Source organism: Diadema antillarum, unplaced genomic scaffold (assembly GCF_040938485.1).
Source record: "Diadema antillarum isolate AM-2024a unplaced genomic scaffold, OU_Dant_1.0 seq00001108_RagTag, whole genome shotgun sequence".
In the NCBI taxonomy this organism is placed as follows: domain Eukaryota; kingdom Metazoa; phylum Echinodermata; class Echinoidea; order Diadematoida; family Diadematidae; genus Diadema; species Diadema antillarum.
Genome location: NW_027271924.1, coordinates 216,281 through 232,518, shown reverse-complemented (window position 1 = coordinate 232,518; position 16,238 = coordinate 216,281). Strand labels below are relative to the sequence as shown.

General features: G+C 39.8%; 1 protein-coding gene across 1 annotated transcript; it reads left to right on the top strand.

The window, feature by feature from the left end:
* Positions 1-1,670: 1,670 nt before the first annotated feature.
* On the top strand, positions 1,671-14,714 carry LOC139743819 (uncharacterized). Its single transcript, XM_071654276.1, has 7 exons — positions 1,671-1,680; positions 3,089-3,337; positions 5,338-5,634; positions 7,012-7,688; positions 7,996-8,221; positions 9,182-9,325; positions 14,296-14,714. The coding sequence occupies exons 1-7, from the start codon at positions 1,671-1,673 to the stop codon at positions 14,712-14,714; spliced, it is 2,022 nt and encodes a 673-aa protein (XP_071510377.1).
* Positions 14,715-16,238: the final 1,524 nt, after the last annotated feature.

Here is a 16,238-nt window from a genome sequence, read left to right as displayed (position 1 = left end):
CATAACCCAGTAAGTCATGAATATCGCTGAACAACGACAGCGTAACCACAGTTTGTCTATTCCATGACTGCAAGTAACATTTTCTTACTCTAATGTTTAACTTTTCGATCTATATTGTATTTTATTTGTGGTGTGGTGATGTTATATGTGACCCTGCACCACAAAACACACAAACAGTCGCCACACATGACATTTTAGTTGGGAGCATGTTCTGAAAGAGCAGACTTTAAGCTTTAAAATGATGCATTACTCAAATCAAATGGACTCTCGTAACCTATCTAAATATTGGAAAGAATGCGCACACTCAGAAAAAGTGTAAACTGAGAAAAGAAGCTCTGAAGTACAGTGTCTATTCAAGCGCTTAATCTTTATCAAGCCGTGCTGGTTGTGCGATGAATGGGACAAAAAACAGGATGGAAACCACCGAAGTAACAACAATAAGGGGATTATCAGATTAAACTGAAATTGATAATGATAATAATAATAATAATAATGATAATGATAATGATGATAATAATAATAATAATAATAATAATAATAATAATAATAATAATAATAATGATACTGATAATATTAATAACAATACTAATAACAATAATGATAATAATAATAATAATAATAATAATAATAATAATAATAATAATGATAAGGCCTTATTTACCCAGGCTAGCCAAGTCAAGATCGGCTCGGTTGACCCATTTCACCTATTTTCAGTCCTCACACAAAATCAGTGTGTGCGACTTTTTGTTCGTTTTGTGATGCACGGTCACATACATTTTTTACGTTTATGACGTTTATTCATATTTGAGTTGCACAAACAAAATTCAAACTTCAAGTTCAAAATTTCATATATCTTTTATTATTGTAAAGTAAATTAAAGGAATACGATTTTTTCACAACTTGTACGTAATTCAATTTCAGTTTTCCCTAGTGTACAATGTAAGACAGTCCAAAATGAAATAACCTTGCTGTCATAATACACTGACTTAGCAGGGATCGTAAGAGAAAACCAAATTGTCCATAATTATTCATAACAATCTGTAACTATCCGTAACTATCCGAAAAAATGCGCAACTCTCCGCAAGTGTTCAGAACTATTATGTGCCAATTCGTAAGAATATCCGCAAGTGGACGCAAGTATTCGCATCTGGTCGTATCTGTCCGTGTCGCCCGCATTTCTTGCCCGCATGTTTTGTACACATTTCTGGTGACGGCAAAGGATCCGCGGGGGTCCGTGGAAAAAATGACTTTTTTGGACGTAACGCCGGACGCAGAGCATTATGTGACTGGGGCTTTATTATAGAGGGCTTTTACGTCTTTCGTAAGAATACCTTACGAACGGAGATTCGTAAGGCGTTCTTACGAACAACTCTTCGAGTTTGTAAGGCGTTCGTAAGGGTCTCGTAAGGCGTAGGTACACAACCACTCGATCTTCTTCTTCCTCCTCCTCCTCCTCTACTTGCAGATGCCGCTGCAGTATATAGTCTCTTTGGCACTACTGGTACCTTTAAAGCTTTCAACTGTTTCAGAATTTTCGACAGGACACGGCAGCGTCTTTTTAACAACCCGACAAAATATACCCCAAAAAAATCGTAAAATCTTCTTACGAATGACTTGAGAGTGCCGTGAGTTGCATGTACGACCATCCTACGACAAAAAGAAATCGTGAGATGGCCGCAGGTCTGACGAAAGAATAACCCAAGGCATTCTTACGAAAAACGTACTAATTCTAGGGCCATTGTATAACTGGAAATCATTTTGTTTCTCTAAAAGGGCTTAAGGCACCTGTAAGGTGTTCTTGGGAATTAAACAGCGGTCATACGAAATTCGAAAGAAGGCCGTAAGAATCTGTGCCCCATCTACGAATCTCTACGAACTCCAGAATTCGTACGAACAGTGACATTCGTACGAACGCCCGCATCGTTCGTACGAACCTTTGTGACCGTAGCTGAATGGGGTGTGCGTGAGCTTTAGCAAGTATCTCCATGGCAGCGTGATATAGTTTTGATGTACTACATGTAAGGGAGAATAGTAAGACGCGGATGGGACAAGGATTTGTATTGTAGAAATATGTTTTGTCGTTCTCAGTGCTCTCGGCCAATCAGCGGACAAGAAGTAATTTGTGAGGGATATAATGCGATATGACTCGGGCATACCAGTTAATTGCCATAGCAACATTTCGAGCATGTTTTGCGATATTTCAACATGTCCCATTCATCTGCATTTCGTTAGTTCTCTCTCTACTTGTTATCATCTTTAGATATATTCCATTTGACAGCTAAATTACCCTGTTGAATATAACATAGTGACCAATATAGTGTCACCTGCGAAAAATTACATCATTGTCCCAACTCTGCATTTTTTCTATCCTGTCCTCAAAATCACCGTTTTCTAGCTAAACAAAATGACCCCATTCAGGAGCGATCTCAAGAAATCGGACTGGAGTGGAATAGTATTACTAGTTTCATACCACTGCCCTGTACGTTTCGGTTACAGTTTGGTTGATGACAATAGTCAGTTGCACTGTCGCTTATAGGTAATAATGTTTATAATATCAAAACGTGCTATCATATATCTGGGTTCAAATCCGAATACCAAGTACGCAGGGGATAGCAAATGCCCACACAGTGCGTGAACGGTATTAACAACACCCATCTATTAATTTACCTGACAGCCTGCTGCTTGACAGTAGCAAGGAGTAGCAAAAGGGATGCACCGAGGCTCGACGGTTCATTTTCACACGGCGGTGAAGGACCCCACCAACCGAATTCTCCCCTACACCTTGCGACCGAAACACTTCCCGTATGGAAATCGATTGATTTTGAGCATGCTCCAACGGACACGGGTCAAAAAATGCAATCCGCTTTAACAGATTAAAGGTCTGCCGATCACGACTTCAAACTTGCAGCTCCGGATCCGTGATCTTAATAGAATATACCTTCTCTTCTCATTACAGTACTTTTGTGTTTATAATTTCACTTGAGGTAACGGTTTTGGTCTTGAAATACTATTCAATCTTGTATGGACGTGTTTTACAACGGCAATTAGACCTTACTTACAGTCTTGCTTTTCGCTCTCATTCTGACAGAGGCGGAGGCAGTACACGGAGTCTTTGCACAACGGGCCGCCGTGGCGATCCCGGCAAGGAACGGCCGTCGGAGCACGATGGAGCCATCGAGGACGCGGAGGCTGAGAGCCTGGCTTCGGGAGCGCTGGGGATGGGTGGTGACCGCAGCTGCTTTCTTCATTAACTTGATCATATACAACGTGCTCTATTGCTACAGCATTTTCCTAGTGCCCTTCCAGAAAGAATTCGGAACTGGTACTGCAGTCACAGGTAATTTCACTGAAATAAAGCAGTTATATATCGTATGATATTCTTATTTCTTGTATATTTACATTTTCACAAAAAATAGCTATAGAGATTATAACCGCATAATCATGCGGGATGTGTATAACTGAAAAGATGTAGTCAGTCTTTTAAATTGAAAACAAAAAGTTTTGCTGCTGTTTCAAAAGTCACAAATCAAAAAGAAATAATGTCTGCTTTGATTAAAGAGAGTCTTTGACCATAACACAATCACCTTCATGTAATTGGTATTTGTGGTTGCTACCACCTTTATTGCTTGCAAAAAAAAGTGATAAGAAAGTTTTTTTGTCTTTTATTTTTTATTTGTTTATTTATCTATTCATTTACTATTATTATTATTATTATTATTATCATTTTTTTTTGGGGGGGGGGAGGGGTTTCTCAAGCATGTCAAACTTAGAATTCCAAAGATTTCTCATTTTCGGTCTGATTGTGATAAAAACCTGAATCTCTTTCCCTTCGGAAAAGTGTAAATTTGATGCATTAGATCGACCAAAGAAAAGTCTGACTTTACAAGACAAAAAGAAGTAATACACAAGAACACGACCATTTTCCGACATTTTTTTTTTCACCTTAAAAAGTGGTTTTGATAAATATGACTCTATGAAAAGTATTCGATTTGTTGTGTTTATGAACATTATACCACTGCCTTCAAGATATCTTAAAGGTCTACCTATGGCCGTCACGGTCGAAAATGTCACCGTGAAACATCCTCAAGGACAAATTCTGTTTGTTTGTAGGTTTGTCTTTTATTCTCTAGACAAGTGAGAGGAAAATGAAAGTTTTTCTGTTCTTATCGAGGATTTCTCAGCGAGGATGTTGACAGTCCCGTATCAGGGCCTCTTGAATGAAACGGAACGTTCAATAACACATTAATGAAAAATTTCGCAGTAACTTGTCTATACAGAGTGTACTTGCTCGACTTTGCTCCAAGCTCCCTTCTAAATGTGAATGTATGCCTAAGTTGAAATTTAAAAACAAAGTTATTACTCCCAAAAAGTGTAATTTGAAAACCGCATTAACGTAATTTTATTTTTTCATCAAGTCATATTGTGCAGTGTTCTGTCCCGTATCGACATGAATTTACAGAGCATTCAAGCAGCTGCAAGAGTGTAAGGTCACTGCCTACTTCTCTGAATAATGTCTGTTGAGTATTAATAATACAGGTCTCTTTGAACTGGGTATGGGGTCTTTTATCGAGGCATGTCGAAGGAAATTTTGTTGGAAACAATCATGGTGGGGTATATGTGATCCATATTGGTTAAGTAAGAAAATGCAGATCAGGATCAGCTGCTTCAAACTATACATTGCCATCTGATTGTCATGAATAATGGTCACTGCTCGTTCGCAGATTCAGCTTTATTTACCAAACTAAGAATTATTTTGGATACTCCTATGAAGTAAAAAGGCAACAAATGACCGGTGAGATATTAGTCTTCAAAAAACCACGCCTTTGATGACAAATTTTCAAGTGGACTTCAGTAATGTGTACTTTTAACTACAATTTATACAAAAACGGTGTGACATTTTTATATCGTAACGGCATCGAAACCTTTTTATTTTAACTAAAGTTTCTGCATGTCACATTTTCTTCCTGATATCGAAGTTCTTTGCATTTCCTTTGATATTTAATTGCCGACTAAATGCACAAATTAATTGCCAATATTTCCAATCAGTCAGAGAGAACGTTTAATCTCTAGAGATCAGATGTATGAAAGTGCAGTGATGTGCACCTATAGGGAAAGGCAGACTCTATACGTACAGCACAAACATAAACACATACATACAAAACACACACACACATACACAATAACAAACAAATAAACAAACAAGCAAACAAACAAACAACCAGATTCACGCGCACACACTCACTCACATTTACATGCATACTCGCATCCACAGACACATGAACACACGTACCGGAAGTATTCATTTTTTCTATCTTTATGATATTCAACTCTATAAAGGCTGGGTCGGCTCCCTGGCGATAGGCCTTACTTGCTGGACCGGCCTCATCGCCAACCCGCTCATCGAGCGCTTCAACAACCGACTCGTAATGGTAGTCGGAATCTGCCTTTCCTTCGTCGGCCTGTTGATCACGTCTTTCATGCCCAACCTGCAGTCGATGTACGCCTCGTACAGCTTGATGTACGGGATCGGCGCCGGGTTCACGATAATGAGCAGCGCAAATCTCTTGCTGCGGTACTTTCCGACGGCCAATTCTACCCGGGCCATCAGCATATTCATGTCTGGGGCAAATATCGGTACGACGTTTCGATGGGAGTAGAAAAGAAATTAAACTAGGTGATTTCGTGAAAATTTCGGCCCAATATCATACATGGGGAGGATTATTCGGGCGATATAATACTCATCCCAGCGAATGATCACGTATACATGTCCATATTAGTTTTTCAATGCATAGGCCTACATAGAATGAGAACAGACAAAACAATGATGTAAGATGAGTAGCATTGTTATAATTTGGTATCCATTTATCATCGAAAGATATTGCTTGACAGTTCAATTACAGAATAATGTAAAAAAAGTGATATGGTTGATGAATAGCTGTCTTCTGAGGATGAGGATGCCACATAATTCAATTCTATAATTCGGCAAAAGTTTTGATAACTTCATAATTTGTCATAATCATTACATAGTTCTCCTTGGCTTGTTTGTAAGGCGGTATAAATTATGAGAGGCTTAAATTATTCAGACACCGTCTACTTTTATTCGTGATTTCTTGTGCTCTACTTTAATTCAAGTTGGGCCTATACTGATTGCTGTCCTTGCATATTAATGTATAGGCCTATGGTTGAATTTTATGTGAGAGGCTTACATTATTCAGGCACCGTCTACTTTTATTCGTGATTTCTTCCCCACTGGAAAGAACAGTGTACCACAGTGTGTTCACAATGTGTTCACATAGTCGGCTATGTGAAAACGCTCGAATTTAACAGTGTGAAGATGATTTCACACTGTGGTATGGCTTTCACAGAGTGGGATAGTTTTCACATAGTAAGGCTATGTTTCACACTGTAAATTAATGACTCACATTGTGTTCACACTGTCAAAACGCTCGAATTTAACAGTGTGATGAGATTTCACACTGTGTTCACAATGTGTTTCTCACACTGTGGGGCACTGTGTTCTTTCCAGCAGAGTTGTGCTCTCCTTTAATTCAAGTTGGGAGCCTATGGATACTGATTGCTGTCCTAGCATATTTTATGTATATGTGTGAATTTGTGTTTGGCACCTCTGGAGGTGACTACTTTACATCCCTTTTATGCACAAATCATTGATATCGTCTGTTTGGTATTGTTCAGGTCCATCGATCCACATCATTGTACGCATGCAAAGCGTGTAGCCTCCATTTTTATTATGCATATGACTTACTTATCGTCACCTGATCGTGCATGTAACTCGCACGACGTTCATGTTCATGGTCACCCTCGAATCTTTGGCCCATTCAGTAAAGTGTGCGTGTATACGTGTTGTGTTGTGTTGTGGTGTGTATGTGTGTGTGTGTTCGTGTGAGGTACCTGTAGAGGGAATTACTGCTGTATCGATTAATAGATTATAATGAGTAAATAACGATCTTTTCTTAACGCCGAGGCGAAATGACTTTCTTGACATCTCTGCAGGCATGATGGCAATGGGGCCACTCATTCACATCCAGGTGAAGACAATAGGCTGGCGGAATGCCTTCCGGGTCATGGGTTCTCTGATGATGATCGTGGGCTTACCACTCTCCTACCTCTACGACCAGCCATCGCCTGCAACGCTGAAGATGTCTTCCAAGGACCATGGTAACAGGGTCAAGAAAGATGCGGCAAACTCAAAAAGGGACGAAGAAACGGAAATTGGCAGGGATAGCTTGGAGAAAGAGCAATTTCTTCCGGACGTCCGTGACATTACAGGGTTGTCGACAGATGCAAACAGTAATGTGGGTACGAAGGTTAGTGTGGACAAGTGGCAAGTCTTGAATGGCACAAACGCGTCATACTCACCGACCATACCTTCTTCACTCAGGGAATTACCCCAGACGAATGGGAACGTTGTATCGTACTCTAAACTGCCGTCGAGTGACGAAGATGCGACTGCTTCTGAAAGGGATCGGGATGGAGATGTCCCTATCGATGCAAAGGAAGGCACAACTCACAGTGAACAATGCACAGACCAGACACTGACAAGTATTCACCAAAAGAGGCGAAGTTTGCTTGTGAGGGTTGGAGTGGCGCTGACCTATCCGGACGTTTGGTTGTTCTGCATAGCAACTTTTTGTTACGGGTCGTGTGCTTCGTTCTTTTATGTCCATATGGTAAGAACTTTGTTAATATATCGTACTCTCATTATATATATCAGGTAGTATTATAGGTGGTAAGGAATACTTGTACGTAGTTTTGCAGATAATGTGAAGGAGGAATCGTGTCCTGAGAAATCTTTGATCATACAGATAGGCAATATATCCTTGAAATTGAAAAACGGAAGATGTTTCGATTTGAGAATACTTTATCCGTTTCTGCAGTTCGATGAAATACTTGTGTGATTGTGTGGTATTAGAAGGAATGTTTCATGTTGATGGAATTTTGTCTTTATTTCCTGTTTTCGTGAATTCCGTCACACAGGTTCGCTACATGCTGTCCATAGGTTTCACCGACGAAAACGGAGCCCAGGCCGTCGTTGCGATCGGGGTTTCGGTACTCGCTGGCAAATTCTTACTCTCATCTGTCGGCGACTGCGTTCCGTTCCCGAAACTCTTCCTCTTTCTGATAGCCACCTTCGTAGGCATCGCTCTCTCCGTTAGCCTCTTCTTCGTCACAAACATGGCGCACGTCTTTACTGTCATTGTCTGTACGTCACGCAAAGCTTCTTTTCTGTTTCTGTCTGTGTGTGTTTTTTTTCGGGGTGGGGTGGGGGCGGGGGTATTTATTATACAACAGGTGAACGCCGATAAACCCAAGGGCGCTCTCATTTACGTTTGATCAATATCCATCCATCATTGTGTTTAATAGCTCCATCACTGTGGCATAGTGGATAAGACTCCCGGCTCGATCGGGAGGACCAGAGTTCGAATCCCGCCCAGTGCTTACGTCCTTGAACAGGATGTTTTTTACCCACTATGTCCCTCTTTACCTAGGTGTATGAATGGATACCTGGTAATGCTATAGGGTAATAATAATAGCAGGGCCCTCTGGTAGAGCAGTGGCAACACTGGAGAGGCCACCCCGGGTAAATGAGACATTATTATTATTACATGGTGTACTTGGTGCCCGAACGAGTATGTTGTCAAATATACATTAAGTGATTTTCAAAATATGTGATGATTAATTTTGTGCATCTTTTATTTGGGGGAATTCTATTGTTTACACTACATTATATCAAAAATATATCAAAAGAAAAACGCAGCTTTGTCACACTAAAGGACAGGCATGAGATGATTGAAGTGGTTATTTCCAGCCAATAATCTGCAAAAACGGATCAGTCCTCACGATGTCGACGAGGCAGCCGCAGGACAAGTGTTGCTTACGACGAGTTCTCGCGACTGAAATCGTTTTTTATAAAGACTAGCGTCGATCCATCACATTTGAATGTACAATGTATCTGGTCTGTTTTTAAAGCCCCATATCATACCTATAACATAGTATATGAAATGAGGAATACTCGTTTTGTGACTATAGATCTGACAAGGTATACATTACCATGTATGAAAATGGAGACAGTTGAATTGTGTGAAATTATCATGTTGTATCTATATTTCTTTTTGATAATTATTATTATTATTTGTTGTTGTTGTTGGTTTTTTTTTGGCAGTGATGGGGCTGTTTGTAACCAGCATCTGCGACTCACTACCTTACTCGGTGTGCAACCAAATCTTCGGCCTGGCCCTAGGTCTGGAGACGTGGACATTAGTGACGTGCTTCCATGGCACTGGCTACCTCCTTGCATCGGTCTTCGGTTAGTTCATCATTTGCACATGTTTAGAGGCCACTGTCACTCGATAAGCGAGCTGACATAAAAACATTATAAAGACTTCAGGAAATTGCAGAAGTCCCTCTGTGATTAAACATGATAATTATAGGATACCGTGCAGTAGTTAGATGGAATCCTACAGTTTTACATATTTTCACTGTACGTATTATACAAATGATGCACAGGATAGAGTGCGTTAGTGTAGGCGTATAGTGCACTCGAGGGTATTTACAATTGTGAAACATGCACTACATTGTAAATACCCGAGAGTGAGCTACGCCTCCACTAACGCCACGAAATAATCCTGTGCATCATTTGTTTTATAAAATGGGTCGAAAATTCGAATACTAACAGCATTTGTCAGCGTTTTTCACGTACCTTTGTGGGTCAAGACGTCCGAGGATGTTCGTCCCAAACATCTACGCACGTCGTCGCACTCGGAAATCCCGCACATGTAAGTACTGTACGTATAAGTGTATACGTACGCCACATGATTGTTGTGCACAAGAAAGGCCGGCTGGCAGCCCGAACGAGAAGTTGTTTACAGGATTGACAGCGCGTATGGTAGCGCGCGACGCGCTTGTAACAACTGATTAAGTGCGCACTGCTAGTGTAAACATTGTGACGTCAGTGACTTTACGCTTTTTTTGCAAGGCCGTGCATGATAGTAAAAATTAATGCACTCACACGCGACTCATTTCAGCGCTTCCAATTGGCTACATTCTTGAACCCATTTTATAAACTACGCTACGACATCAGTCCACAATCATTTTTTTTTTTCATTGTAAATTATGAGAAGATCGCGTGACGATTTCCACGTTTTTAAGTTTCGGTGCGCCATATTACTGGATGAGAAAACTTCAACATCGTGTTACGTCAGGCATGGACAACAACTTGAATATAATCTAGAGAGAATTTCAACATTCTCTTTTTTTTCTAACATAATGAAAGGTAGGCATACTTGACGTACCTCTTGAAGAAAACGGGGGAAATTATGATACCCTTAGTACTCCTATGTTAGTATATCGACAGAAGGAAATGTGGACTTTTCATTTTCAAAAAGTGACATTTTTTAGGAATCCTCTTTTTTCTTTATATTGTTGTCTAGGCGTGACGTCACGAAATATTGCAGTCTTCTCACCCAGCGATGGCGTCACCGAAACTTTAAAAGTTCATAAACTTATGAAACTGTTGAACGCATTATACCTCAAACCTCACTCTTCCCCTTTCCTGATATAGCCGCAGTCACTCAATCCATATACTCACAATATTCCGGTTTCATTTTCCTTTAACGCGCGGAAATTATTCCCGGGATGCATAAAAAGGGGGTCACTGCACGCGGTAAACTATACTGCACTTGCGGATTGATCGTCATGCCTTTATGGATTATTGTTAGCTAGCTTTATGAGTATTATCATCGATAAGCACCGTGTGAAATTGCTCAAGAAACTTGTATAACCATCAGTAGTCACATGTGCGTGAAGTGACAGGCGTCGTTCGACACAACAAATGTGAGTCACGATGAATAACAGGATAAAAGCAAACTTAAGGTATTGGATAAAAGGACGATTCATGGCGATATTTTGATTATCAAAACCTTTTACTTCCGACAGTTAATCTTCAGACAGTTTCCTCTCAGTGAAGATAATATTTTGTTGGTCCTCTTTCATTCATACCTGTCACAATGCTGTTATATAAAACAACGTAAACCCAATGCAGTTGACGGAAAGAAGAAGCAGAAAAAGAAGAAAAGAAGAAAAGATGTTTTATCGTTGCCGAGCAGAAACGATAATGTTTCGGCTGTGGCGACAAACAATCTTTTGTCCTCACGTGGTATAACATGGATTTACTTCCACTGACATTGCAAGTATAGGCCTGTCAAGGAAGAACTTTTTTGGCGAGCCGACACACCTCTCATCGCATACGTATAGACGGGCGACTGAGGAAATTATCCGATTCATTTATTCATCTGTTTGTTTATCTATTTGTTTACGTATTTCTTTGTCTTTTTTGATAATCCACACATTCCTTTATTTATCTGAATATATTTTTATCTCTCTGTTTATATTTCTATCTATTTGTTTAACAATTAATCTATTTTGATAGCTAAAATGTTAAGCACTCTAAATCCCGTAGCTGTATCTCAAATTCTCAGTGATGTGCGTCACTACCAGGCAGGTCATCAGGTCACATTGATTTGATCGGCTGTGTATTATCAAACTATCCGCCGAAAATAGAAATTAAACCATGCCGCCGACGTTTAGTCCATCCACTGTAGAGGCACTGCCGGCTTGCCACTGCCGGCTGAGCCGAAGCTAGCTAATACCAGTTTAAAGGAAACCAAAACCCAAATATAAATGTGGATTGAGTGAAACCAGAATTCATATTTACAGTGTATTTTTTTAGTGGAATGTCAAATTTTCCTCAAACTTTCACTGATGAGTTCAACTAACATTGCTCAGCAATATTATCGTTGGACAAAGAGAATACTACAGTTCCTGATGTCATTATGGACAACAATATATGTATATATATATATATAACACTTTCCATGACAAATCAAATTTTGTGGAATTCTCCATAATACATTTTCATTTGTTATCCACAATGACGTCATGAACAGTAGTAGTCTCCTTATCCCGCAGTGACTACAGTGAAACTTTAAAAATGCATAACTTTTGAATCCACTGTCCAATTTTCTTCAAACTTCAAATGATAATTATATTCTACTACTATTGCCACTTTCGCTCAATCCAAACTTATATTTGGGATTTTGTTTTCTGAAATTCACGATGAACGAATCTCCAATCAAATATTGTCTGCATTCGTTCTCTTTGCCTGTGGTTTCATTATTGGTTCATGAACTTCCAGGAAGGTAACGTTACTTTACAGAAAAAGAAAGAAAGAGAGAAAAAACTTACACATCACGCTCCCCCCCCCCCCCCCCCCCAAAAAAAAAGAAAGAAATTTGGTTTGTATAAAGTGTGTACAAACATTTTCAAGTAGCTGCTCTCCCGAAGAGAGATCGCATTGATCGATTTGTAAGATAATAAAGAGAAGGAACCAGTTTGGGAGTAGCGCCCGTCACCTAAACAATGCCATCTATATATTCCTCGCTTGAGTTTACGCAGTGAAGCGTGACTGAAGGGGTATGTAGAGTATACGGTATGATTGTGACTGTTACTGGTCGAGTGCACGAGGTGAAGCAATGCCCAACGGTCTTGCAGAGGTCAAATAGAAATATTGATTTATGGAAGCAGACCAACAAAAGAAGCTCATTTTTACTTCCCCGCAGGGGTGCCAGCTGCTAGTCCTGTGTTGTCCGCTGCTGGGACTTCATCCGCGTATATCAATAGAACGTATAAAAGTGTGTATATACTTTGTAGCAGGACCGGGTCTTTCGCAAAGTCGTATAGTTATGTGCCGTAATTCAGGTGAAATTACGTACTAAATATAAACACAAAAATATCGACGTCCCAAACTCGCTATAAAAATGCCTTTAAGGAAAGAGAAGAGATGTGGAAACAGCGTTGTTCATTTAGAGGATAGCAGTTGAAAAAGAAAAATGGTTACTGAGTGTCGCAACATCGCAATTTAATCAAGTTTAATTAAATCTTATTTGTTATCATAGCACGTCGCAAATCCAAAACACTTTGTCTGACGAAGGTATCACACACATACCATGAATAAGGACAAGTGCTGGTTGCCTTGCCCAGGTCGCAGTTGGGCTGCTGTATCATTCTGCGGCTCGCTATTAAAATTATGACTTTAAAAAAAAAATTTTTATTACAAGCTAATCTCGGGCTTTCATTTTTATTCTTCTTCTTTTCCCCTACTATATACAGATATTCAATAATAAAGATCCAGAAGAATTATGAAATTGGAAGAAGTTCGTACAGGCTTCTTTCCAACGATCACTGCACCCCACCCCACCCCCCCCCCCCAGCCAAATTTGCCAGCCCTATACGCGTTCACATTCCCCACGCTTCACAAGCCATTATATTGTGACGACCTATCGACAAATAAAGGGGGATGAAGGAGGGACACTTACATCTTTATTAGCCCGTGGTTCTTTAGTTTCCGCGAACACCATTCCACGGTTGATCCAGGGAGGTTGGTTCCCTGGTTGATTGCGCATTGTCGCATTGAAAAGACACGACCTATATAGCTCTGAGCCACTCCATAATGGCCTCTTCACTATGATAGTGTACAGGTCAGTGATCAAGACTGAATAGACCATAAAGAGATCAGGGGCCGCGGAACGGGGAGCTGCAGTAAAAAACGAAAAACAAAAATAACCAACAACAACAACAAACAAACAAACAAATAAAAACAAGCAAACAAAGCAAACCAAATTGTAAACAAAATACAAAAATACAACACAACACTTGAATCCTCAGCCGAATATTTTCCTTTAAAAAAAGGGGGGGGGGGTTACTGGCAAACGGTTAAGTCGTCCCCTTATTTTGATATATATACATGTATTTATGTATAACTGGCATAACTGTTTCCCTACAGGTTTTTCTTTTTGTACTTTTTCCCCCTTTTCTTTCTTTCTTTTTTTTTCTTTTTTTTTTGGCTAAATCGTTTTGGGATGGTAGGAAATATGCAAGGCATGCTCAGTCTCGGGGGACGTGCATCGTATAATGTCTGTTGTTCAACTGCTATAGCAAGGCGTATCTTTTTTAAAGAAAAGAAATGGAAAAAAGTGTGACAAGTATTTAGAAATTCATGTTACCACATAGGTTGTACGTGATGTTGAGTTTATCATGAACATCATCAATCACTCAACATTATTGTGGGTGCATAACGCTGTACATTTGTACCTCCTTTCTATGTAAAGCTGGAGCGGGGTATATTATATTCAAACTCAAGCGGAGGTGTCGAAGGAGTTATCACCCTTTTAAAAATCGATCGCCGTTGTCTTTTTCTTTTCTTTTTTTGACCGCATGCAGGCGTGAGCGTGGACCTGACGGGCTCGTATGACGGCGCGATCTGGGCGACCATCGTGATCTACGGCACGGCGGGAACATTCTGCATGCTGGTACCCGTTTACCAGCGACTCTTCGCTCGGGAACGCTTCTTTCTTCTGTCTTCAATGAATAATAGCAGCTGTTGTGTGGGAAGCAAGGTAACCGACATCGAGAACGACGTCGACTTCAAGCGCGTAAAAGGTGCTGGCGCACAGCTACGCACTGATGACTCCGTGGTCACAGGAGAGAAAGTGGTCGGCGAGGCTACGAATATCGGCCGTGACGATACTCACGAGCAGGGCAATGTGAAGGGGATATGGGTGGAGTCGCATGCCAGGGACTGTAACAAGTGTGATGTGAGAAGCGACCCATTCATCGTTGAAAAAGTAACGACTCTGTGAGCTCACAAATAATATGGGGCATAATTGTACCTCACTAATGGAATCAGGTTGAGCGATTTGTTTACAGGGCGTCATGTGACCTTACGTAACAATGCACATAACACATTCCTACGATGTTGCCGATGTGGAAAACAAATTGCCAACACAGAAAAATGTGCTATACCGAGATGACTTTCATGGTAAAGTTCACTATCTCATCAATGTCGTCATAGAGATTGTGTCAATTGATTTGTTTTTTTTTTCCATCACTATTTCTTTGAACATTTTATTTCAAGTAGCAAATTATAATGTGCTACTAGTAGTCATTTACTTCACACAAGACGATCTAGCAGCTCTAACGCCCTGTGCCAGGCAGTGCATCCAACATTGGATTGGAAGAATCTAACCTTCCATTCTGCGTAGTGACTCGAGAAGAAGAAGAAGAGTCATTTACTTGAAATTAATCTTAAATACACGTAGTTATAAGAGAGTATAATATACTTTTTCTGTACACATAAGTATGAATGCAATCTGAGTGTATGTTTATGCAATTCTTTTTTTTTCCAACAATAATTGACTTTTTATATTAAAAAGGCAGGAAGAAGAAACTCAGATTCCTGTGGACAAACTAGAATGTTGGTGGAATCTGCAAATCAATTTTGACCTGTGTTTGCTTTTCTTAGCTTCTTTTTTTTTCCATTACACCTGGGTCTTGTAAAGAAAATATACAAACGATATGAGAATAAGCTTTCCTGTCAAGTAACAAGGTAGGTCTCTATGTATAAATCGCTAGTGAATGTTATTATAATGGTGTCCTTGAATGCTTAGCCATCCTGACGAAGTCTTCCAACATACACCTACTTCGGATGTTCCCACCTGTGATTTACCTCCAACCTCTCACCTACTTTGTCCTCCTGCTCTCTCCTTCCTGGATCATAATATTAAAGGGACTGTACAGTTGTGGTTGAGGGGAGGATTCAGGTTTATAACATTCCTAGTGAGATGAGGAGAAACCTCTTATGAAATATGAAAGAGCATGTAGTTTTAAGGAGGATTCAACATTTTTGTTGATGAAAATTGGTTTTCAAATGGTCGAGATATATAAAAAAAAAGCGATAATAATAAAAGGCGACAGGCCACAACTTTTATTAGGATCTCTTTGTTTCACCTTGTTTTGGGATATCTCAGTCATTTCAAAACTGATCTTCATCAAATAAACTTTTAATTCCCCTTAGAATTGTATGCTCTTTGACATCTCATAAAGTGGTTTCTGAATATCTCAATCCTCACCATATCTCAATATCTAAACCCTCACCTCAACCAGAACTGTACAGTCCCTTTAAAACACAAGTAAAACATTAGAATAATGTCTTGACACGTAAAGGCCCCCTGTGTTCAAAATGAGTTCTGCTAATGTGAATAGGTCATTACAACACATATTCAGGAATTGTTTGATTGAAGAGTACACACACACACACACACACACACACACACACACATATATATATATATATATATATATATATATATATATACATATATATA

Coding starts and splice junctions, on each gene's coding strand:
- LOC139743819 (XM_071654276.1), top strand. Junction 5,635..7,011: donor CATGTCTGGGGCAAATATCG/GTACGACGTTTC, acceptor ACATCTCTGCAG/GCATGATGGCAATGGGGCCA. Junction 7,689..7,995: donor CGTTCTTTTATGTCCATATG/GTAAGAACTTTG, acceptor TCCGTCACACAG/GTTCGCTACATGCTGTCCAT.